We start from the raw sequence: 26,488 nt of genomic DNA on the forward strand, positions 1-26,488 counted from the left end.
GTGTCCCCCCAAAAGGTATTTTCATGTCATAATCCCCAGTACCTGTGAACATAACGGGAGGTCATACTGGGGGAGGGTGGGTTCTACTCCAATTCTAGCTAGCTAACCTGTTGTCCTCAAGTCAATTCAGACTCCAATGCTAGTGGTGTCCTTATAAAACACGAAGAGGCCCAGACAGACAGAGGAAAGACAGCCATACGATAATAGAGTTAAACTGCAGCTGCAAGCCAAAGAATGCCTGGGGCTACCACAAGCCAAGACGGGCCAGAAAGGATCTTCCCCTACAGCCTTGGGAGATAACTTGGCCCTGGTGACTGAATCTGGGCTCCTAACCTCCAGGACTGAGACAATAATTTCGTGTTCTTATGGTACCAATTTATGGTATTTTGTTATGGTAGCCCGAGGAAACTAGTACAGTAGGGTTATTGGAGCTTCCAAATACGGGATCCAGTTTTACTTCGTTACCCCACCTCCTCAGCTCCAACCAGCTTCTCACCAGGCGTCCCTAACCAGATCCATTTTGAAAGGTGAATTCAAGACAATCTGAGTGACCCTTTCTGCTTAAATGCACAAGCTACCACTTTATCATGTATATGTAGTATTATTTATGTCTTCAAGATAGAAGTGAAAAAACAGAAGGGTGATATTTATAAGGGCAACATTTTATTCCTGGTATGCTTCACCATCACCTGTGAAGGCAGTTAAAATCTTCACAAAATATCAAAACTGAGTGTTTGCATTACATATAAGAGAATGGGGGCATCTGGGAGATTCTTCCATGGTGGGTCAGGAAGAGAAAAACTGGCTTAAAAGCTACAAGTGGGAACAATGGAAAGAATAGTAGTTAATTTAGTAAAATTAACTAAGGGTGTGCCAGGGAATCAGAGAAGTCTGAGAAGATTCTTCGTGAGTTAAGAGTAACGCGGACAGGAGTCTCCACTCCTCACATCTTTTTATTCCCAAATCTCCTGGAATCTTCATCCCATCACTCTTCATTCAGCTCATATAATGGAGTCCTAAAACTGGAATCACTTCCCCAGTAACAGCACTATTATTGTCTCCTCACTGCCTTTCATTTGTCTCTATTTTCTTTCAGCCCTTGCCCCCCAGACAACAGATTCCATTACTTGAGGCTGGTAGCAAGGACAGTTCCCACTCCCACTCCAGAGCCCACAAGGAAGAGTATGAGCAGCGCTTCATTCTATGGAGGTGGAATGCTGAAGATGAGTTCCCAGCATTCCTAGTGAGTTCCCAGCATTCCTATTGGAACCACTGTTTGCCTTTCCTCAGTAATGCACAGAGATTGGGCATTACAGTATCATTCTCATGCTACACTAGTTCAGGGATATTTTGGGCTAAAGGGGCTTTTGTGAGCTGTTCTGTGGAGTCTGGTGTTTTCATACAGATCACTGTTTTAAGAGAAAATACATTCTGAATTGTAAGATTCTTTCTTTCAAACAATCTTTGAAAATTGGAGCCAGCCTGTATAGATCCAAAGGAAATACAGAAATCATTCTATACAATTAAATACAAATAATAAAAGAGCTAATGTCTACTCAGTACTTTACTTTTTATTCATGAGACAAATTAGTTAAGAAGGATGGTAAGTGTGGGAGGAGCCCCGGCGGCATAGTGCTTAAAGCTCTTGGCTGCTAAGCGAAAGGTTAGAGGTTTGAACCCACCGGCTGCTCCATGGAAGAAAGATTCTTTCGTAAAGATTACAGCCTTGGAAACCCTATGGGACAGCTCTACTCTTTGCTACAGGGTCTCTATGGGTTGGAATCCACTCGGTGACAGTGGGTTCGGTTTTGGTTTGCAGGAAGGCAATTTGAATTTTGAAGAGCTCTTAGCAAAATCAATGCTTTCCTTTCACTTTCATTAGGGATTTTGTTAAAAACTGCACTGGAACTACCAAATCAGAGTAGTCTTCATATAACGGTCACCTATGACTTTCCTTGCAACATTGAAAACAACATTCGCAATGATGGAGGACCCATGTGACAAAACATCTACAGCACAGTTTGGGTACAAAAAATCAGAATCTGATATGCAACAACTGAAATGTGGCTTACCCATAAATTTGCATGAATAAAAATAAGTCAATTGAGGCTCTTCTTCAAGTCAGGGAGGCTCCCGCACTTTATGATATCTGACTCCAACAATGTAGAACATTTCCAAGATGGTGCACACACGGGTGCAGAGAACAGCGTCATTATGCAGATGCAGGTGGCGAAGATTTGACACTTTGGATTTGGAATTAAATGGAAGAATGACCTCAGCGAAGTTGGAAAAGTCATCAGAGGTTCAAAGCGGCAAGCACAAGATCATTTACTCAGGGTGGATTAATGAAAAAGAAGTTGCAGAAATAGAGAAGCAGAGAGGTGCAATGAAATCTTAGGCAGCACCATCATAGAAAGAAGTGTGCATTATAATCTAGGTATGGAAATAATAAGAAATGTAGGATTCTCGTGTTGCTTCTATCAGTATTTTGACAAAGTGTTCTCTTGAACTCTGTGTCAGAAAACTAGGAGAATGTTTGGAAAGGAAAAGTCAAAAGGATGACAGGATAAACAAGATGACTCTTCCTCAGTTCAACGATGCAGAAATTTTTCATTTAGTAACACAGCCTAAAGACAGTGAGTCAGCGGCAGTGAAGAAGCAAAGTGTTACAGGGAGGACAGAGGCTAGACTTTTCCTGCCACCTCGCCTACAGACTGAAGAAAAGGAAATGATTGCAAATGTTAACTGAAGAAGTTTAGGTTGGATACAAAGTTGGGCTATTTCCCTGAGAGGGGGATTAGCTCTTCAGGTATAAGGCTTCGTTTCTAAAATACGAAGCTGGAAATTCCATTGAGAAACATGCCAAGAGAACCAAGTGTGGTGATAAATCACCGGACAGACCCAGGTCCTCTTCCTGGGATGCAGATGTGAAAGGGCCAATGATTTTAGACGGATCTAGTTATTAGAAAGAATTTGTTACGGATTGAATTGCCTCTCCCCAAAATACATGCTGAAATCCTTCCCCCCTGGTATCTCTGAATGTGACCTACTTGGAAACAAGGCCCTCAAAGAGGTAAGCAGTTAGGTTAACATGATGTCCTACTGGTGAAGGATTTTATGTGTGGAAGGGCCACTGGAATTTTGAAGAGCTCTTAGCAAAATTGATGTTTTCCTTTCACTTGCACTAGGGATTTTGTTGAAAAGTGCGCTGGGGCTACCAAATCAGAGTGGTCTTCATATAATGATCACCTATGGATTTTCTTGGAACATGCAAAAAACCATTTGTAATGATATGAGTAGCATCCTTATAAAAGAGGAGAGGAGACACAGTGACAGGAAATGGGAAGGGTGGTCATGTGACAATGGAGGCGGGAGCAGCTGCAAGCCCAGGAATGCCAATGATTGCCAGGAGTCACCGAAGCAAGAAGACAGGCATGGGATGGTTTCTTCCTAAGACCCCTTGGAAGCATCAACACGACTGACACCCTGATTTGGATTTCTGGTCTGCAGAACCGAGAGACAATCCATTTCTGTTCTTATAAGCCCGCTACTTTGTGGTGGCTTATACACACAGGAAACGAATACAGAATACAAACCATCTACTGCAGGGGTAGGGGAGACAGATTAAAAGGCAACCCATTAAAATAAAAGGAGAACATGGCCCAAGGAAGAAATAAAAATTAAAATAACCCAAAGTGAATTTTAGCAAACCAAGAAAAGAAACTTCAAAGAAATTAAAAAAAAAAAAAAAGCTGCTCCATTGTCCCGGAGTCATGACCCAGTTTCATAGATTGCACTCTCACCCATCACTCTCTCGCACAGAGAGCCTTCTGTACCTGGTGGTTTTAATCAGGAGTCTCGCTGTGGGACAGTGACATTTTATCATGGCATCCGTCTGATTCCTTGACTTTCATTCACTTTTCGTTATTAAAATGGTCTCATGCCAGTGCAGAGAATTAAGCCTGTGCATTTTACAACTTCAGCTCCTCGCCCTCATCCTACCACCCCAAGCAGCCACCTGGAGGGCTCCTCTCACCCTCTTCCTCCTTCACTGTTCTTCCTCCTCTGCCTTTGGGGGTGGGAGGGAGAAGGAGGAGATGTTTCCTTACAATTAGCTCATGTTCACAGGTACTGAGGGTTAGGATTGAACATATCTTTCTGGGGGACTCAAGTCAATTCCCAGTAGGAGGAGATGGAGCAGAAGGGCAGAGAGGTAGGTGCCACTAGGGAGTAACAGTGCCACCAGGGAGTACGGTGCCACCAGGCCCCAGGTGTTCTCACAGCCTCATCAGTCCCATCTACCTTTCGGTAAAACACGCCACCTAACACCACCTATTTGGTGTCTCTGTATAGTTTTGTCTCTGACTCTCTGTCCATATTCCAAAAGACCATGCTTCTGTCTTACCTTCCCACCGCATGGGAAAGAGGTTCACTTTCACATAGTATCAGTATATTTATTATTTAGGTCTTTTAATATTTTCTTTTATGTTGGCATGTGAGAATGGTTCATTGATTTCATCTTCCAACAGGCAGCGGCTCACTTGACTTCTTTAAACAATGGCCCAGCACAGAGCTATACACAGTGTGTACTTCTGACCTCCTTTAGATGATAAGGCCAAACCAAACCAGCTGCCACCAAGTCAGCTCTGACTCACGGCAACCCCGTATGTGTCAGAATACAGCTGTGCTCCTTACCGTTTTTAATGTCTGATTTTTTGCAAGTGGAGTGCCAGATCTTTCTTACAAGGAGCCTCTGAGTGGACTCGAACCTCCAACCTTTTGGTGAGCAGTGAGCGTGTTAACTGCACCATGCAGGAACTCCATAGACGACAATAGTAGATCTCAGAATGAACAGGATGAACAAGAAAAATAACGTGTAATACATAAAAATATTGTCTATAAAACTGAGATTGATTTTACATTTAACATTACTTTATATTTCCAATATATACTAGCAATAACTCACATTCCTTAACCACTTCTTTGTATTGATAATGTACGTGCTTTCTCTCTGCGTGACACTGATTCCCCATGATGGGCAGGCCGTTTTACAGACTGGGAGACTGAGGCTTAGAGAAGTAAAGCAACCTGCCCAAGGTCACAGAGCCAGAAAGTAATAGAGCATCCAGGTTCAAGTGCAGGCAGCCTGGCTCCAGAGCCTGACACACAGCCACATACTACTGTCTGCTGATCCCTAGCAATTAAACACGGTCTCTCTTTCAAAACAACGTGGAACAATTTATGATGCAGGAAAGAGAAGATATGCTTCAAAAGCCGTCAACTAAAGAGATGGAAAGCACCCTCTCTTGAACTACATGAGGCAGAAAGAGCCAAGAATCAAGCAGAAATTATGAGCACTTTAAATGCAGTAGACAGGAACAAGTTTGAATTTTTTTTAACATATGAAATACTCAAAATTGGTCTGAATAAAAGAAAAATTATGGATGAGGGAAAAGATGCATATCTTTACATAAAGTTGTCAACTTCTGTTTTCTAGTTAATATCACTAAAAAGAGAGAATACCATTTTGGAAAAATATTAGTATAAATGATACAAACATATTGAAACCTCACAGGCACGTGTACGTACGTACACACACACACACACACACACACACACACACACACACAGAGACAATTCTAAAGGACTAATACCCTTAAATCTGAGCCTGATTCCATCAATTCCAAGTGGGTGTGTCTGCTGTTACTCTCACGGCAACTTCTAATTTCAGATTGAGCACAGTCATCATGCAGGATGCAGGGAGCTTTCTCTGACTTGGTGAGGCCAGGTGTTATGCATCTTGTCTGCACTCTCACAGATTGTGGATTTCCTTTTCCGTTGTGATTATTTTATTAGCAAATGGCATTGTACTACTTGCTTTACACAGTGTCTGTCTAGCAGGTGGTAGACACCTTGATGGTAGAGACCATGTATTGCTAATATTCAGACCCCTCTACTAACAAAGAATATTGAGTACTGAATATACCATGGACTGCCAAAGGAACGAACAAATCTGTCTTGGAAGAAGTACAGCCAGAACGCTCCTTAGAAGTGAGGATGGCAAGACTTTGTCTCACATAGTTTGGACATGTTATCGGGAAGGACCAGTCCCTAGAGGTCATCATGCTTAGTAAATTAGAAGGTCAGCGAAAGAGAGGAAGACCCTCAAGAGACGGATTCACACAGTGGCTACAACAATGAGCTCAAGCATAACAGCAATTATAAGGAGGGCACAGGACCAGGCAGTGTTTCTTTTTGTTGTACACAGGGTCACTGTGAGTTGGAACCGACTTCATGGCACCTAACAACAACAACAACTACTAACACAAAGCCAGCTATCAATGATCACTGGAACAGGGACCTCCATTTCTTTAAAAACAAAAATACATTATAGGAGATAGGATGATAAGATGGTGCAAATGGTTAAAGAGCTTGGTTGCTAACGGGTTCACCAGCTTCTGTGGCTCCACGAATCGGGAAAGGACTCTGTCCTGACCCAAGGACTCCGGACGGTGCAACCCCTACAATTTCGTGAGCTGTTTCCTTAATATAAATCTCTCTCTCTATATTTATATGCATTACTGGTTTTGCTTCTCTAGAGAACCCAGCCTAAGACACTTGGCTTACATTTTATGAAAACAGTTATGTCCAAAGCACTGTAATAAGGAATTAGAAAAGCATGATTTATGGCCCTCTGCATATAGGAGATTTAATTCTGCCTTTTGCTCAATGGCCTATCCATTGTGTGAACAAAGTCAATATCAATAATGAAATGTAGACCGAAGGGCTAAATCAATTCAATAAAATGCAATAGAAAGACGAGAAGACTGAGTAAATTTGGGAAGGCTAGTGCTGGCAAGATTAGTATTTGGACAACAGGTAATTACAAAAATCAATACCTATATATGAAAACATGACAGGCAGCCATCTGCCAAGAAGGTAGAACCAATTACTAACAGTTTGGGGCCTGAGTTAGGATGAGACAACAAAATAGGCCTGTACAAAATCCCTATTAGAGGTTCTCTACCCATGTGTGTGTATCCGTGTGGGTCTATGCGTAAGAGTACATATGTGTCTCCCTGTGTGACTGGGGAAGGGAGAGAAAGGGAAGTCCAGATTCCTCACTGTGTATTTTATTTAGGCCTTTCACACTTCACCTGATTCTTTGGCTAACTTTTAGTAACTTCGATCTCACTTCGTCTGTGGTGTCAGGCTGTGTCCTCCAGCCTACTTTGCTCTTCCTGTCCCTCTCACCCAGCCTCCAGTGTACAGGTGACCCCATTCTCAAGAGGTTCTGGTGATGTCTGGAGCCTCTGAGAGCTGGAGGAGAATAGCATCCATAACAGGGACCATCTGCTCAGAGTTGGGAGAATCTTTGTAGTGAGAGGTGATATAGCCAATGTCAAGGACCAAACCAAAAACCCAATCAATTGCTATCGAATGGATTCTGACTCATAGTGACCCTACAGGACAGAGTAGAACTCCCCCATAGGGTTTCCAAGCCTATAAATCTTTATGGAAGCAGATTTCCAGGTCTTTCTTCCAAGGAGCGAATGGTATGTTCCAGCTGCCGACCTTCTGTTAGCAGCCAAGTGCTTAACCACTGCATCACCAGGGCTCCTTACCTCAAGGACACCCACAGCAAAAAAAAAAAAAAAATAAACATGCTTATATACATGAAACAAAATCATAACCTAAGAGTCTTAACTGTTTCCTGATTGGTAATTCTAACTAATATTCCAGTGCTACGCAGTTTTCATGCAGTTGCTGTTAGATGTTGTCGAGTCAATTCCGACTTATAGCGACCCCATGTGATAGCGGAGAAGCACCCCACAGGGCTTTCTTGGCTGTAATCTTTATGGGAGCAGCTCACCAGCTCTTTCTCCTGTGGAGCCGCTGGGCGGGTTTGAACTGCCAACCTTTTGGTAAGCAGCCAAGTGTTTAACCACTGCGCCACCAGGGCTCCTTGAGGTTTTCATACATTAACTTATTTAATTCCTATAAAGAATGTACAACAGAGGTATTATAACCTCCATTTAAAGATAAGAGCCTTGAGAGGACAATTAGCTTATTCAAGGTCACATTGCTATTGGTGGGGAGAGGGCATTGGGAGCTACATCTGTGGGACACTGATCTGTAAACTGCTCACCACTCTACTCACTGTCCCCCAGAGTGAGGGCAACCAGGGAATGGGGGAGTGGATGGGAGCTGGGGAGTGGGGGTGCTTCTGATGTAGCAACAAACAAGTCTATCACCTTCAGTCTGGGTGCCACCACTAATGAGAGGCCTTAAGGCCGCTGACTGCAAACTTCCCCAGGCTGCGAAGCTTGTACCGTCACTGGGCAAGTCCTAATAATAAACAGATGGACTCCATTTTTTTTTTTTAATTTTATTTTGACTGCTCACAGCTTTTAAGCCTCACCCATTCCTCTTCCCTCTTTATCCCACATCTGGGCAAGCAGGTAAGAAAGCCCAGATGCTCCCCCTGGGCAAGGGTTTCAAATCACGCAAGGTCCCGCCCACAAGCAGAAACCCTTTTCCTGGGGCCACCCCATAACCACCATCAAACTCCAAGCTGGCCTCCTTTCCTTGATCTCTTAAGACATGCTTGGGAACCACCCTGCTCTTCCCTGAAAGCCTTGCTATGTGAGCAATAAACTTTTGCATACCCTGTTGGTGCACGTGGTGGTGGTGTGATCAGTCTCAGCATCCAAAGCAAGTTTTAGGGGGGGTCCATCCCAGGGCTGCAGTGACCACCACACCCCTGAGTCGCCTTAGGCCAGCAGTACAAAGAAATGCTTCTGCGACTGTGACAGAAACCTTCAGAGTTGCAATCTTCAAAAAAAATGATCCCATAATCATAGTCAGTCCTTCATTTTGAATGGTCATTTTGCATTTCTATTAAAATCAGAGAATGGCTATGATGACTTTCATTTGGGACAGGAGCCACATAACTTTCACCTGTTTTTTGGTCATTTTAACAGTTAGCATTTTTTGACATTTTAGATTTATCTTAGATGGACTACACTGGAAACCCTGGTGGTATAGTGGTTAGTGCTACGGCTGCTAACCAAGAGGTTAGCAGTTCGAATCCGCCAGGCGCTCCTTGGAAACTCTATGGCGCAGTTCTACTCTGTCCTATAGGGTTGTTATGAGTTGGAATCGACTCGACGGCAGTGGGTTTGGTTTTGGTTTTGGACTATGTTATTCGATATCAGGATTTCTCAATCTTGGCATTACTGACACTTTGGGCTTCAAATTCTTTGTTTTGGGGGCAATCCTGTGCATTATAGTATGTATTGGGGTGTCCTTTGTCTCTACCCACTAGATGGCAGTGGCACCCCTACCTCCCAGTTGTGGTAACCAAAAATGTCTCCCCTGGGAGAAGAAATTGGACCTGGTTGAGAACCACTGTTCTATACTAATTCCACAAAGAAATATGGCTTTTCTGATAAGGAGACACAAGAACCACGTGCTTTGTGGTCCCAGTGGAAGAGAGAGAGAAAAAAAAAAGAGATAAAAAGCCACTAGGCTATATCCATCTCAGTGCAAGCAGGCAAAATCTATAATAAATTATAATTATATCTTCGGATGTTTTCTTTCCACTCCTAAACTAATTTAGACTCATCTTCAAAATTGCCTGCATGCTATGGAGATGATTCTTTATAGCTTACAAAATCTTTTTTAAAAATTTGACTACTCAGCCACTTGTATGCAAATACTAGTCTTTTGTCTGGAAAAGTAAAGTAAGCTGCACTGACCACTGGGATATTTCAGAAGTGTCGCACACCACAATGAATGCACTTTTGGAAGTTGCAAAAAGTTTAAGTGAGAGGCCACTGGGCCAGGACCAGAGGTGAGAGATAGCACTGTCTGTCTGGCATGTGACTAGCACAGAAAGCCAAGAGATCTGGCAAGGCAGGAGTTGGCCAGGTCCTGCAAGGCCAGGCAGCCACCAGAACAGTCGGGTCTTTATCCTAAAGACAGGCGGAGCCACTGAAGGGTTTTAAGTAGGAAAGGGACACCTTCAGGACTGTGTGTTTAGACAACTTAGATAGCGGAGGGTGGTGAGGTGGGAGGTGACTGACATGGTCTGGGGGTGAAAGGTGATTTACCAAAAACACAGAGCATCTTAACAATTATTTACATTCAGGTCACAGACAAGAGAGTCTTTAATGAAATACATACACCTGCATTATGTCTAATGGTACCTTTGTAAAGAACTCTGAGTGCTTGCCTGGAGCATGATTTCTGGTCTGAAGTCTCCTTCCCATCAATAAGCTTTCCAGGACGGAGAGGACAGACCATGTGCTGACCGTAATCATTTTGTTAAACTAAGAGATGTTTGTATTCCTGGAGAACTGAGGAACAGAGATGATTCCAAAGATGGGATACATCACGCCAAAAGTTTAGCATTTGACCAGCCAACCTCTCTCCATACTTGCATGTGTTTTTGGTCCTCTAATCCTCAGTATTCAAATATTTAAAAAATATCTGGATAGGCATGACAGATGAAAAGTGTATGTTTCAGTCTTAAATACAGATCTGCATTTTGAAAACACAGCTTTAGTTTTCCTACTTCTTTTCCCTTTCAATCTTACTCTAAAAAACCTAGGTGACTGCGATGGATTGAATTGTGTCCCCCCCAAAATATGTATTGTAAATCCTAACCCCTGTAGTAGGCAGAATCTCATTTGGGAACGGACTGATTTTCTTTGTTACGTTTATGAGACCTTGTTAGTATCGGGTGCATGTTAGGGCGATCTCTTTTGAGATACAAAAGGGGTTAAACAAGTAATCAAGAGAGCAGAGACGGGGGAAGACAGATGCCATGACAAATGAAGATCACCAAGGAGCAAAGGGATAGAAGCTGAAGAGATAAGGACCTTCTCCCCTAAGCTGTCAAGGAGAAAGCCTTTCCCTAGAGCCAACACCCTGAATTTGGACACCTAGCCTCCTAAACTGTGAGAAAATAAATTTCTGTTTGTGAAAGCCACCCACTTGTGATACTTCTGTAATAGCAGCACTAGAGAACCAAGACGGCGATCGTGAATCTGACTTCGGTCATTTCAGAATTCAAGTAGCACTTACCTCGGCTTTAATTTTATTGTCTCCAAAGCACAGGTGCTGTAAATAGGCTGCAGCATTCGACTGGACCGAGGGAAACTGATGTTGCAACATCTGGATCACTTCCGGCAGTTCCGGGTCTCTCCATCCAAACTCTCTGAACAAAAGGAAGGCGGGAGAATGTGAGAGAGACATCCCACCACACTGCTAACGTATGGACAACTCAGGGGAAATCACTGAGAGTTTACGTGGCAATGGTCCACAGATGACGGTGCTGGTGTTCTTACACACAAACCCACTTAAAAGAGGGTTTTAAAAAGGCTTCCTTGAGTAGACAGTTCAGAAGTTTATACATATGTACACATACATATATAAAGACCATATACATGTGTGTGTCCGAACTGACAGGTTTTTGAAGATTATGAAAATATAAATTTTTAAATGGTACATGATTTTATATACATTCATATATATGTGTATATACATATATATGTTTAATGCCACCAGGGTTTCCATATATACACACAGAGATATATAATTCATTTAGGATTAAATGGACTTTTTATGCCATATTAAATTTGTAATATATTATTTTGACAGTTTGACTCAGGTACAGCACTTAGTCAAAGTACCACAGTACAGAAAATATAACTGGAATCATCTATCCAAAACGTTATGATAGCTTTGCTGTTATTATTATTGCCCTTGTTATTATCATAACCACCTCTTTAAAAATAAACAGATTCCCTGAATGATTCTCTGGGGATAAAAGGATAAGAACAAGAAAACGTCATAAAAGAAAAACATTTATTTAAAGAGCTAGGCTTATTCGCGCAGTGTTAATAAATCTTACGCACTGCACATCCTTTTCCCACATCTTCCTTTTTAATCTGAGCTGCTCTAGGAAGCTTGTTGTCTACAGAACCTTAAGAAATATGCAAAAGACATTTAGGTCCATTTTGAAATACAAGCTTGATTGTATTATTATGCAAATAAATATCCTTTGATGAAATCAATCAGCTAAGTCTGTTAAAAAACGGTGCTAACGAGGCCAACTGTATTGACTTCATTCCTGGAGCAGGGAGCCATTTTTTAACAGATAAATAAAAAAGAAAGCAACCTCTGAGACTGCAGATAAAAACTTGACCCCACAAGCTATGAAAGGGCACCATTTATCTAAAGGATAGGCTGGCAGAGAAATGAGAAGGGTTTGCAACAACCCATCTCTCCTCCTGGTCAAACAACTCGGAAGCACAGACCCCACTGATGCCAGGTCAGTGTAGCTGCCTGGGAAGAGTAGTCATGAAAAATGGACAGAGACACAACAGGTAAAGGTTCAAAGTTTCTTCGTAGAGTCTAATGTGGCCTCTTCATCCTTCCTTTATTATAACTGGTAGTGTTGTCACGTAAACCTTGAATCATGTTGCTACTTCCCCTCATGGCGAATGGCGACACCACGACATCGGATGCCTTTTGAATTCGCTTGGTTTTTATTCAAAAGATAAAGCATTCCCATTTAATTTGCATTAAGTATTTAAAACATTTATATAAAATCTTAGGCAGAGACATACGTTTTCTTAAAAGGGCATACGGTATAGTGATACTGTTGCTACAAAATGTATTTAAGTGATTGCTGACAATGGATGACCCACTGAATTCTTCCCGGCTATGTGATCACAGCAGAAAACAATTATGGACTGAAAATCTCAAAACCTGTTTTTCTTTTTAATTTTCTTTTATTGCATGATTCTAAACTGCCTCTGCACCTCCTTATAACAGCACCCTACAATTATATTCCGTGTACAAATTAAATCAATACCTACAGAATAACTGTGGAAAGACAGTGGATGGTTAAGATAAATGTAGGCAAGCCTATGCTTTTGGAAAGCGATTAGTAAAGAATCCATTTCAGTCTATTTTATGAACCAGATGGTAATTGCTCTATTAGGGAAGGGTTTACATGGCATATATCAAGAGCATCTTTTTAACAAGAGCTCTAGAGAGACATTTTTAGGAACTTTTTACACATATGCATGCATGGGTGCGCACACACACGCACGTGTGCACACATACACACACAAATCACATCAAATACAATGAATGGGCATCTCAAAGAATCATGGGTCCAGGAGGGATCCAAATGGCCATCCCATCCAAAGCCAACTGCTTCTATCAAAGGGTCTGCTTGCAGACCTCCAGAGACAGAGGGCTCCCCACCTATCAAAGACAGGTGAGCGCTATGACCACTGACCGAACCAAAACACCAAACCGGTTGCCACTGAGTTGATTCTGACTCATAGCAACCCTATTGGACGGAGTAGAACTGCCCCATAAGGTTTCTAAGGAGCAGCTAGTGGATTCAAACTGCCTACCTTGTGGTTAGCAGCTGTAGCTCTTAACCACTGTGCCACCAGGGCTCCTTTTTACAGATTGGTAGATAACCCAGCACCACTGGGAGGGTCATATGCTCAACCTCCTTTGGGCAATCCAGGAAGGTAGGCCCAAACGGCAATTTTTAATTATAGGTTTTTAACTAATCAATTATAATCTTTAACATAAACCACAGAGCAAACTATTGTCAATCAGGGCACCTGTAGTCACCATCTGAATGATGGTAGAGATGGAGATAATGCAGCTTCTGGGTTTTTACCCTCTTCAGTAAGGGGCTGGACTAAGAATTTATCTTCCAGCCCTCCAACAAATTTACCATAAAACAACTGTTGTTAGATGTTGTCAATGCTGACTCATAGCAACCCTACAGGACACAGCAGAACCTCCCCATAGGGTTTTCTAGGCTGTGATCTTTACAGGAGCAGATCGCCAAGTCTTTTCTCCTGTAGAGCCACTGGTGGGTTCGAACCACCGACGTTTTGGTTGGCAACCAAGAGCTTAACCACTGCTACCAGGGCTCCTTATAAACAACTAGTAGGAACAAAAGAGAAGCAGTAGGGGCTTAGGGCAGAAGCCATAGTCCCTGAAGCCGAGTCCCGTGCTTCACGTGTCTGCAGGGGTGGCAACTTCCAAAGCCCAGGGGCCCTGATGGCCAGCTGAGTGCACCTGTCTCACCATCTACTAGCCCAGACCAAGCTGCCTCATAAATAAACTTCAACTTTTACTGACAAATTTGCTTTTGATCGGAGTCTTGCACATAATAAACCAGTTGTCACCCAGTCGACTTCGACTCATGACAACCCCACATGTGTCAGAGCAGGGCCATACTCACAGGGTTTTCAGTGGCTGATTTTTTCGAAAGTAGATCACTAGACCTTTCTTCTGAGGGCCTGTGGGTAGATTTGAACCGTCAACCTTTCGGTTAGCGGTACATAACGCTTTACACCACCCAGGGACTTCTGTATGTAAGAAGATCAATAACCATTTTGTGGTCTAGACTATGCTTTAATTCAACACTGATAGTTTATTTTGCTCCTTGCAAATCATCTTGTATTTTTCTTTGTTATTTCTACTGATCTGAACCTGCTAATTCATTGTCTTTTTTGGGGGAGAGGTTTGTTGGTTACACCAGTTGAGCTCTTTACCTCCATGGCTCCAGCTTCAGGAGGAAGAGGAAGCTGAGGTACAGGGTGATCTCCTAGTTGTTAGCACCCATAGCCTCTAAATCATAGGTCAAAAGAACGGCTGTTGTCAGCTTTTCCTAATGCCTATGGAGTCCCAAGCTTCCTCTCCAACCCCGCCACTATCCACCCAGACCTAGTTACTGCCTTTCACTCCACAGACCACGTCAGTCACCTCCCACCTCAGCACTCTCCCCTACCTAAGTCATCTAAACACACAGAACTGATGGTGTCACTTTCCTGCTTAAAATCCTTCAGTGGATCCCCCCGTCTTTAGGATAAAGACCAGACTGTTCCCATGGCTGCCTGGCCCTGCTTGACCTGGCCGACTCCTGCCTCGGCAGCTCCCTTGGCTCTCTATGCTAGTCACACGGGCAGATGGACAGTGCTCTCTCCCACCTCTGGTCCTAGCCTAGTGGCCTCTCAAACTCCTGGTGTCAGGCTCTTTGCAACTTCCACAGGGGAGCCTCCTGACTCCCAGACAAGCACTGTTGAGTTGGTAGATACACAGTTACATGGGCCATGAACCAGTATCATCTCTCTCCCACTCTGTGGACATTTGAGGGCAGGACTACCATTCTTTTGGTCATCTTTGTTCTGCAGCACATAGAACACTGCCTGGCACATAACAGACACTACACAAACATATTCTGAAAGAATGAATGGAGGAAGGAAGGCAGGCAGCAAGAGAGGGAGGAAGGGACCATCCAGGCAGAGAGTGCTCCCTGAACTCTACAGGAGATTATAGGAAAAGCAAGAATCGTCACTCTCTCCACGGGTTCTCCAATTAGTCTGCTACTGGCCTTCAATGGTCTCACCTACTCCTAGCATGATGTGTGCGCATGTACACGCATGCATACGCACCACGCATGCATATTCTCACACACACACGCACGCACCACGCATGCATTCTCCCTCTCACAGGCGTGCGCGCACACACACACGCACACACGCAGGCATTCTCTACACCGCCCCCTGCAGTATTTTCCACGCATCCATAGGATCCTATCACTCTATGGCTTAAGGCTTCCAGTGCCTTCTAACTACAATCAGAAAAATACCCACCTCCTCAGTCCAGCCTGTGGGGCCCACAGACGTGGCTCCTGCCTGTCTGACAGCCTCTCCTCACACCTCTGGGCCTCTTCACCAACCTCCCTGCCCTGGCTGCCCGCCCCCCCCCCCCCCCAGTACATTGGTCCTTTCTTGTGCCACAGGCAAGTCCTGGAGGCCTCTCCCTGGGGTCTATATCAGCCTCTTTTCTTCACTGGGTCTCAGCTCACATGTCCTGGAGGGAATCTCCTTGCAGCTCCCAGCCAAAGGAGCCCCACTGGCCTATTTCACCCACCATGCTGACTATTTTGTGAAATTCTCTTCTGTTGCCTTTATTATTACTACATATAGTTAGCACTCCTCCTCCCCCGCCAACAGCAATTTGAGCTCTAGGAGAACAAAGGCTTCCTGGCAGTGTAGATGAGTGCCCCCACCTGGGTGCCCCGTCCTCACTGTGTTGGTAACAACCTGGGAGGACGATGTGAAGGTGGGCATACACAGGTGAGCTACCCTGCAACAGACAGAAAGTGGGTGAGGGAGAGGAAGGAAAGTCTAGATCAAAAAGTGGATTAAGACAGAAGGCAAAAGTAAGTTAGCGTTTACAATGACTCAATTGTCCTCTTGCCTTGTGCCAGCTTTCCAGGAACGGGTGGCGGCTGATTTCCCCCAGGCATCTTACTTCTGGTTTATGCTAATCAGCATCTGGTGCAGGTCACAGCCACTGCAGCGTAGGAGGTATCCTCTAAGAAAATACTAAGGTTTTCAAAGGCCTCTCCTCTGTCCCACAAAATAGATGCTAAAGGAGTCCCCAGCAGAACGTTTGGGGGAATGATGCATCTCCTCCAAGTCTCTTCCTAGAGCGGTTCCATCTCAATTAGAAGAGATTTGGCTTGGAGTTTTTTCTTCCCATTGATGTGCCTCAGCAAAAGGTCTAGAACTCAGCGTATGATATGGCCACTTCACATAGGGCCTTAAACCTTAAAGACAAGGAGCCGCCTACCAGACAAGAAAATGCTGGAAGGACAAACGCTGGCCGATAAACGGCAGGTTCTCAGGCACGGAGTCACAAAAGGGGCTGCTGGATGTGTGAAGGGCAAGATGCTCCTCTTGGCTGGAAAGCAAGTTTGGGATGAAATCATAACAGGCTTTTATTCAAATGCAGAAAATATGGACCTGGCCTTTGGTTGGTATTGTGATAAAGAAATCTAAGGAAGGTTAGATTTGTTTAGATTTGTAACAGGTGGAATCCCTGGGAGATGCAAACAGTTAATGCGCTCGGCTGCTAACCGAAAGGCTGGAGGTTCCAGTCCACTCAGAAGTGCACTGGAAGGAGGTGGAGCCAAGATGGTGGAATAGACAAATGCTTCCAGTGAGCCCTCTTTACAACAAAGACTCCAAAAAACAAGTGAAACTAGTACATTTGTGACAAGCTGGGAGCTCTGAGCTTCAAAGGCAAGCTTAGAAAATGAACTGAGGGGCGGGGGGGCCAGGGGAAGAGACAGCTCAGAAGCGGAGAGGAGTTACCGGACCTGAATCGCAGGGAGCCCTCAGGCACCATTCCCAGAGCTGCGGTGGCAGCGGGCTGGTACTAGCATTCAGCCACAGTTTCTTAAGGGAGAAGCAGCCAGCCACACAGCCTACTCACACCTCCAGAACCTGAGAACAAAGGTGTTCTCGGCAAAAGCTAAGTGCTTGCATATATTTTACTGTGCCCCCCCCACCCCACCCCAAGCCGGCTTCAGCGGCTGAATTCCCTGGGCTTAAGATAGGCCCTGTTGAGCACCTAGAGCCATCCTCCCGGACTTGGAAAAGGAAAAAATTTGCAATTGGGGGAAAAGATAATTTGCCAGCTCCACTAACTGTTGGAGCTCAGGACAGAAGCGGCTCCTGTCCAGGCATAAACAGTACGTGGACTTTGAGCACCTTTCTCTTCTGCATGGACCTGTATGGGCCTATTTTGGGAGAATAGGCCTTGTTGGCAGACTCCAACCATTTCAGCTGTGTGGTGGAGAGGTGGGTGTTTGATGTTTGACATTGCCTATTAAACAAAGTCCTCACCTACCCACATCAGGGACCTAAGGACTGGTAGCTTCACTCAGGTCACCCAGCTACCTGCAGCAGGGGTCCAAGGATAACTGGTACCTCCCAGTCCTTACAACCAAAAACTTTAGGTGCTCATGGTCTGTCTGCAGAACCCACCCACCTGCATGCTCTAGGGAACAGAGAAGCACTTTCCTCAGAGACACTTGGGGGTCGGTTCTCAGTTCCCTGCCTTGTTCAGAGTGTGACCCCCTGCTGCAATCAGATACTGGTACATACACCTATCACCCCTGCCCCTCTAAGACGATAGGACAGAGCCTGTACCACACACTTGATGATAAGCTACCTGGACACCTGAGCTGAATTCATACAAGAAAACTGAATGGACTCCTAGGCTGATATACCTGATAACAGCTCTAGCCAGCTGGGGACAGGACACCACAGCTCCAAAGGCGAAAATAATCAAGCTAGCTCACTCAAGCAACCCATCTGGGTATATCAAAACAAAACAAAGCAAGCAGCTATGACACAGTAAGCAAGCATAAGCTAAAACAATAACTTATAGATGGCTCGGAGACAACAGTCAATATCAAGTCACATAAAGAAACAGACCATGATCACCTCAGCAAGCTCTTGAAACAAAGAATCCAGGGATCTTCTAGATGAAAGTGCTCTGCTGGAATTACCAGAGCCAGAATACAAAAGATTAATATACAGAGCCCTTCAGGACATCAGGAAGGAAGTGAGGCAATACACAGAAGAAGCCAAGGAACACACAGACAAAGCAAATGAAGAAATTAGAAAGATTATTCAGAAACATAATGGAAAATTTAATAAGCTGGAAAAATCCATAGAAAGACAGCAACCAGAAATTCAGAAGATTAACAATGAAATTACAGAAGTAGACAACTCAATAGAAAGTCAGAGGAGCAGAATTGAGCAAGTAGAAGCCAGAATTTCTGAACTCGAAGATAAATTAATTGGCACTAATATATTTGATGAAAAATCAGATAAAAGAATTTTTAAAAAATGAAGAAACCTTAAGAATCATGTGGGACTCTATCAAGAGAAATAGCCTACAAGTGACTGGAGTACTAGAACAGGGAGGTATAACAGAAAATACAGAGAGTTGTTGAAGATTTGTTGGCGGAAAACTTCCCTGATATTGTGAAAGATGAGAAGATATCATGCTCATCGAACTCCACATAAAGTAGATGTTAAAAGAAAGTCACCGAGACATACTGTAATCAAACTTGCCAAAACCAAAGATAAAGAGAATTTTAAGAGCAGCTAGGGATAAACAAAGAGTCACCTACAAAGGAGGGCCAATAAAAATAAGCTCGGACTACTCGGCAGAAACCATGCAGGAAAGAAGGCAATGGGATGACATATTTAAAAAACTGAAGGAAAAAAATTACCAACCAAGAATCACATATCCAGCAAACCTGTCTCTTAAATATGAAGGTGAAATTAGGAAATTTCAAGATAAGCAGTTTAGGGAATTCGTAAAAACTAAATCAAAACTACAAGAAATACTAAAGGGAGTTCTTTGGTTAGAAAATCAATAATACCAGGTATCAACCCAAGACTAGAACACTGGGCAGAGCAATCAGAAGTCAACCCAGACAGGGAAATAAAAAAAAAAAGCAAGATTATAAAAAAAGAGCTCAAAACAGGGTAACAGTGATGTAATTACATAAAAGTAGACAACATTAAAAGAATAAAGAGGAACTAAGAAATGTAATCATAGATCTTCCATATGAAGAGGAAGATAGGGTGACACAGAGAAATAAAAGTTAGATTTAAATTTAGAAAAATAGGGATAAATATTAAGGTAACCAGAAAAGAGACAAACTATCCTACTCATCAAAATAAAATACAAGAAAAACATAAAGACTCAGCAGAAACAAAATCAACAACAACAATATGAGGAAAGGACAATATATAAAGATAATCTACTCAGCACATAAAATTAAGTAGGAAAAAGAAACTGTCAACAACACACAAAAAAAGACATCAAAATGATAGCACTAAATTTGTACCTATCCATAATTACGCTGAATGTAAATGGACTAAACACACAAATAAAGAGACAGAAAGTGGCAGAATGGATTAAAAAACAAGATCCGTCTATATGCTGCCTACAAGAGACACACCTTAGACTTAGAGACACAAACAAACTAAAACTCAAAGGATGGAAAAAAACATATCAAGCAAACAACAATCAAAAAAGAGCAGGAGTAGCAATATTAATTTCTGACAAAATAGACTTTAAAATTAAATCCATCAGAAAGGATAAGGAAGGACCCTATATAACGATTACAGGGACCAAGAAGATACAACCTTATTAAATATTTATGCACCCAATGACAAGGCTGCAAGATACATAAAACAAACTCTATTGGCATTGAAAAGTGAGACAGACAGCTCCACAATTATAGTAGGAGACTTCAACACACCACTTTCGGTGAAGGACAGGACATCCAGAAAGAAGTTCAATAAAGACACGGAAGATCTAAATGCCACAATCAACCAACCTGACCTAACAGGCATACACAGAACACTCCACCCAACAGCAACCAAGTATACTTTTTTTCTAGTGCACATGGAACATTCTCTAGAATAGACCACATATTAGGTCATAAAGCAAGCCTTAGCAGAATCCAAAACACTGACATAATACAAAGCATCTTCTCTGACCATAAGGCTATAAAAATGGAAATCAATAACAGAAAAATCAGGGAGAAGAAATCAAATGCTTGGAAACTGAACAATACCCTGCTCAAAAAAGACTGGATTATAGAAGACATTAAGGATGGAATAAAGAAATTCATTCAATCCAATGAGAATGAAAACACTTCCTACCAGAACCTTTGGGATACAGCAAAAGTAGTGCTCAGAGGCCAATTTATATCAATAAATGCACACATCCAAAAAGAAGAAAGGGCCAAAATCAAAGAATTACCCCTACATCTTGAACAAATAGAAAGAGAGCAACAAAAGAAACCCTCAGGCGCCAGAAGAAAACAAATAATAAAAATTAGAGCAGAACTAAATGAAATAGAAAACGGAAAAACAATTGAAAGAATTAACAAGACGAAAAGCTGGTTCTTTGAAAAATCAACACAATTGATAAACCACTGGCCAAACTGACAAAAGAAAAAACAGAAGAGGATGTAAATAACTTCAATAGGAAATGAGATGGGCAATATTACAACAGACCCAACTGAAATGAAAAGAGTCATATCAGATTACTAGAATAATAGCACTCTAACAAATTTGAAAACCTAGAAGAAATGGATGAATTCCTAGAAACACACTGCCTACCCTAAACTAACACGAACAGAGGTAGAACAACTAAACAGACCCATAACAAAGGAAGAGATTGAAAAGGTAATCAAAAAACTCCCAACAAAAAAAAGCCCTGGTCCGGACTGCTTCACTGCAGAGTTCTACCAAACTTTCAGAGAAGAGTTAACACCACTACTACTAAAGGTATTTCAGAGCATAGAAGAGGACGAAATACTCCCAAACTCATTCTATGAAGCCACCATATCCCTGATACCAAAACCAGGTAAAGACACCACAAAAAAAGAAAATTACAGACCTATATCGAATCCGCCAGGCGCTCCTTGGAAACTCTTTGGGGGCAGTTCTACTCTGTCCTATAGGGTCGCTATGAGTTGGAATTGACTCGACGGCACCGGGTTTGGTTTTGTTTTTTTTATCCCTCATGAACTTAAATGCAAAAATCCTCAACAAAATTCTAGCCAAGAGAATTCAACAACATATTAAAAAAATAATTCACCATGACCAAGTGGGATTCATACCAGGTATGCGGGGATGGTTCAACATTAGAAAAACAATTAATGTAATCCATCACATAAATAAAACAAAAGATAAGAATCCCATGATTTTATCAATTGATGCAGAAAAGGCATTTGACAAAGTTCAACACCCATTCGTGATAAAAACTCTCAGCAAAATAGGAATAGAAGGAAAATTTCTCAACATAATAAAGGGCATTTATACTAAGCCAACAGCCAACATCGTCCTAAATGGAGAAAGCCTGAAAGCATTTCCCTTGAGAACAGGAACCAGGCAAGGATGTCCTTTATTACCGCTGTTATTCAACATTGTGCTGGAGGTCCTAGCCAGAGCAATTAGGCTAGACAAAGAAATAAAGGGCATCCAGATTGGCAAGGAAGAAGTAAAATTATCTCTATTTGCAGATGACATGATCTTATACACAGAAAACCCACAGGAATCCTCCAGAGAACTACTGAAACTAAAAGAAGAGTTCAGCAGAGTATCGGGATACAAGATAAACATACAAAAATCACTTGGATTCCTCTACACCAACAGAAAGAACATCGATGAGGAAATCACCAAATCAGTACCATTTACAGTAGCCCCCAAGAAGATAAAATACTTAGGAATAAATCTTACCGGAGACGTAAAAGACTTATACAAAGAAAACTATAATACACTTCTGCAAGAAACCAAAAGCAACCTATATAAGTAGAAAAACATACCTTGCTCATGAATAGGAATACTTAAAGTTATAAAAATGTCTTTTCAACCAAAAGCAACCTATACATTTAATGCAATTCCAATCCAAATTCCAACGATGTTCTTTAACGAGATGGAGAAAGAAATCACCAACTTCATATGGAAGGGAAAGAGGCCCTGGATAAGTAAAGCATTACTGAAAAAGAATAACAAAGTGGGAGGCCTTACTCTGCCTGATTTTAGAACCTATTATACCGCCACAATAGTCAAAACAGCCTGGTACTGGTACAACAGCAGATACATAGACCATTGGAACAGAATTGAGAATCCAGACATAAATCTACCCACATATGAGCAGTTGATTTTTGACAAAGGCCTCAAAAAACTTAAATGGAGAAAACACAGTCTTATTAACAAATGGTGCCGGCATAACTGGATATCCATCTGCAAAAAAATGAAACAAGACCCATACCTCACTCCATGCACAAAAACGAGCTCAAAATGGATCAAAGACCTAAATATAAAATCTAAAACAATAAAGATCATGGAAGAAAAAATAGGGACAACATTAGGGGCCCTAATATATAGCATAAACAGGATACAAAACATTATTAAGAATGTAGAAGAAAAACTAGATAACTGGGAGCTCCTCAAAATCAAACACCTATGCTCATCTGAAGACTTCACCAAAAGAATAAAAAGACTACCTACAGACTGGGAAAAGTTTTTAGCTATGACATTTCCCATCAGCGCCTGATCTCTAAATCTACACGATACTGCAAAAACTCAACTACAAAAAGACAAATAACCCAATTAAAAAATGGGCAAAAGATATGAACAGACACTTCACTAAAGAAGACAAGCAGGTAGCTAACAGATGCATGAGGAAATGCTCGTGTTCATTAGCCATTAGAGAAATGCAGATCAAAACTACAATGAGATTTTATCTCACTCCAACAAGGCTGGCATTATTCCAAAAATCACAGAATAAAAAATGTTGGAGAGGCTGTGGAGCGACTGGAACACTTCTACACTACTGGTGGGAATGTAAAATGGTACAACCACTTTGGAAATCGTTTGGGCACTTTCTTAAAAAGCTAGAAATAGAACAACCTCCTTATAAAGCTATAAACAACCACAGGATTCAGCAATCCCACTCCTTAGACTACATCCTAGAGAAATAAGAGTCTTTACATGAACAGATATATGCACATCCATGTTTATTGCAGCACTGTTTACAATAGCAAAAAGATGGAAGCAACCAAGGTGCCCATCAACAGATGAATGGATAAATTATGGTATATTCACACAATGGAATACTATGCATCGATAAACAACAGTCAGAACATTTCATAACATGGAGGAACCTGGAAGGCATTATGCTGAGTGAAATTGGTCAGTTGCAAAATGACAAATATTGTATAAGACCACTGTGATAAGAACTTGAGAAATAGTTCAAACTGAAAAGAAAACATTCTTTTGTGGTTAGGAGCAGGGGGAGGGAAGGGGGCAGGAGAGAGGTATTCACTAATTAGATAGTAGATAAGAACTACTTTAGGTGAAGGGAAAGACAACACACAATACAGGGGAGGTCAGCACAACTGGACAAAACCCAAAGCAAAGAAGTTTCCTGAAAAAACTGAATGCTTCGAAGGCCAGCGTAGCAGGGGCAGGGGTTTGGGGACCACGGTTTCAGCAGACATCGAAGTCAATTGGCATAATAAAATATATTAAGAAAACACTCTGCATCCCACTTTGAAGAGTGGCGTCTCTGGTCTTAAACACTAGCAAGCGGCCATCTAAGATGCATCAATTGGTCTCAACCCACCTGGATCAAAGGAGAATGAAGAATACCAAGGACACAAGGTAATTACGAGCCCAGGAGACAGAAAGGGCCACATGAACCAGCGATTACAGCATCCTGAGACCAGAAGAACTAGATGGTGCCCGGCTACAACCGATGACTGCCCTGACAGGGAACACAACAGAGAACTCCTGAGGGAGCAGGAGAGCAGTGGGATGCAGACCCCAAATTCGCATAAAAAGACCAGACTTAATGGTCTGACTGAGACTAGAAGGACCCCAGTGGTCATGGTCCCCAGACCTTCTGTTGGCCCAGGACAGGAACCATTCCCGAAGCCAACTCTTCAGATATGGATTGGACTGGACGATGGGTTGGAGAGGGGTGCTGGTGAGGAGTGAGCTTCTTGGATCAGGTGGACACTTGAGACTGTATTGGCATCTCCTGCCTGGAGGGGAGATTAGAGGATAGAGGGGGTTAGAAGCTGGTGAAAGGGACATGAAAAGAGAGAGTGGAGAGAGGGAGCAGGCTGTTTCATTAAATTTTTTTTTTTCATTAGGGGGAGGGTAGTTGGGAGTACGTAGGAAGGTGTATACAAGTTTTTGTGTGAGAGACTGACTTGATTTATAAACTTTCACTTAAAGCGCAATAAAAATTATTTTAAAAAGTGCATTGGAAGAAAGGTCTGGCAATGTATAGCCTAAAAAATCACCCATTGAAAACCCTATGGAGCACAACTGTACTCTGACACATGTGGGGTCACTGTAAGGTGGAGCTGACTCAACAACTGGTTTTTCTTACAGGCAGAATCATAAGCTTAATAACATAACATAAGCATGTACTAAAAGCCAGTTACAAAGTTTCCTTACTCACACGCTTTATCTCATTAACACTGAGCTAAACTTATGTGGCTGTAAGTATTATTATTTTTATTTTATGCTGTTATTATTGTTGTTGTTGTCAGGTGCCTTTGAGTTGGTTCCAACTCATAGCGACCCCATGTAGGACAGAATGAAACACTGCCCAGTCTGGCACCATCCTTGTGATCGTTGTTATGCTGGAGCCCACTGTTGCAGTCACTGTGTCAACTGATCTCATTGAGGGTCTTCCTCTTTTTCGCTGACCCTCTACTTTACCAAACTTGAGGTCCTCCTCCAGGGACTGATTCCTCCTGACAACATGTCCAAAGTATTTGAGATACAGTCTCGCCATTCTTGCTTCTGAGGAGCATTCTGTCTGTACTTCTTCCAAGGCAGATTTGTTCCTTCTTTTGGCAGTCCATGGGATAGTCAATATTCTTCACCAACACCACAATTCAAAGGTGTCAATTCTTCTTCGGTCTTCTTATTGTTCAGCTTTTGCATGCATATGAGGCGACTGAAAACACCATTCCTATGGTCAGGCGTCCCTTAGTCTTCAAGGTGACATCTTTGCTTTTTAACACTTGGAAGAAATCTTTTGCAGTAAATTTGCCCAGTGCAATGTGTCTTTTGATTTCTTGACTGCTGCTTCCATGGGTGCTGACTGTGGATCCAAGTAAAATGAAATCCTTGACAACTTCAATCTTTTCTCTGCTTATCATGATGTTGCTTATTGGTCCAGTTGTGAGGACTTTTGTTTTCTTTATGTTGAGGTATAATCCATACTGAAGGGTGGACTCAGAAATGTTAACTAGTAGGGCTGAAACAAAACCCTAGAAGTCTGATTGGAATCAATAAACCTAACCATATAACTACGTTACCTGCTGTAATAACTGTCTTAATATAATGTCTAAAACAGTGATTCTAAACTGGGGTGACTGTGCCCTCCAGGGGATTGGTTGGTAATGTCTGGGGACATTTTTGGTTGTCACAGCTGGGCAGTAGATACTACTGGCATCTCATGGGTAGAGGCCAGGATATGGTTAAGCATCCTACGACGCACAGGACTGCCCCCACAACAAAGAATTAACTGACACAAAATGTCTTTAGAGCCAGGATTGAGAAACTCTGGTCTACAAAAGGTACTGTATTTGATCTTTTTTACTGAACAAGCATGTTAGAAGTCTTTCACTACTTCATTATTGTAGCATAACAAGCCTAGGATTTGATATTGAGTAATTGGGTTCAAGTTCTAGCTTTATCCCTTCTAGACCATAAACACAGCATAATGCCTTGGTCTTAGCTGTCCTTAGCGTCCATGGATTCAATATAGAGAATAATATTAATTTAATGGGATTAAAAAAAAATGACAACATAAAATGGTATGTGTGACAGTGCTTGGTGAACTATTAAGAGCTAGATATATTCCAGGTGATACTACTCAAACACTGCTACGGGGGGCATCTTTTTCTTTGAAAAGTTATACAATACCATTTAAAATTTTAAAATCTCATAACCTTTTACCAGTGTGTACTCAATTGGAAATTATATTTATTTGAAGAAATTTAAACATAAGGAGAGACACC

At 42.2% G+C, this 26,488-nt stretch overlaps 1 protein-coding gene across 2 annotated transcripts in view; it reads right to left on the reverse strand.

Annotated features, from left to right (window-relative positions):
* Positions 1 to 26,488, reverse strand: part of CTNND2 (catenin delta 2) — a 769,728-nt gene that overhangs the window by 357,287 nt on the left and 385,953 nt on the right. For both annotated transcript variants that reach the window (XM_064270645.1, XM_064270649.1), the window contains one exon: positions 11,092 to 11,224. In XM_064270645.1, coding sequence (XP_064126715.1) covers positions 11,092 to 11,224 — 133 coding nt within the window. The remainder of the gene's footprint in view (positions 1 to 11,091; positions 11,225 to 26,488) is intronic.

Source organism: Loxodonta africana, chromosome 2 (genome assembly GCF_030014295.1).
Source record: "Loxodonta africana isolate mLoxAfr1 chromosome 2, mLoxAfr1.hap2, whole genome shotgun sequence".
Classification (NCBI taxonomy): Eukaryota; Metazoa; Chordata; class Mammalia; order Proboscidea; family Elephantidae; genus Loxodonta; species Loxodonta africana.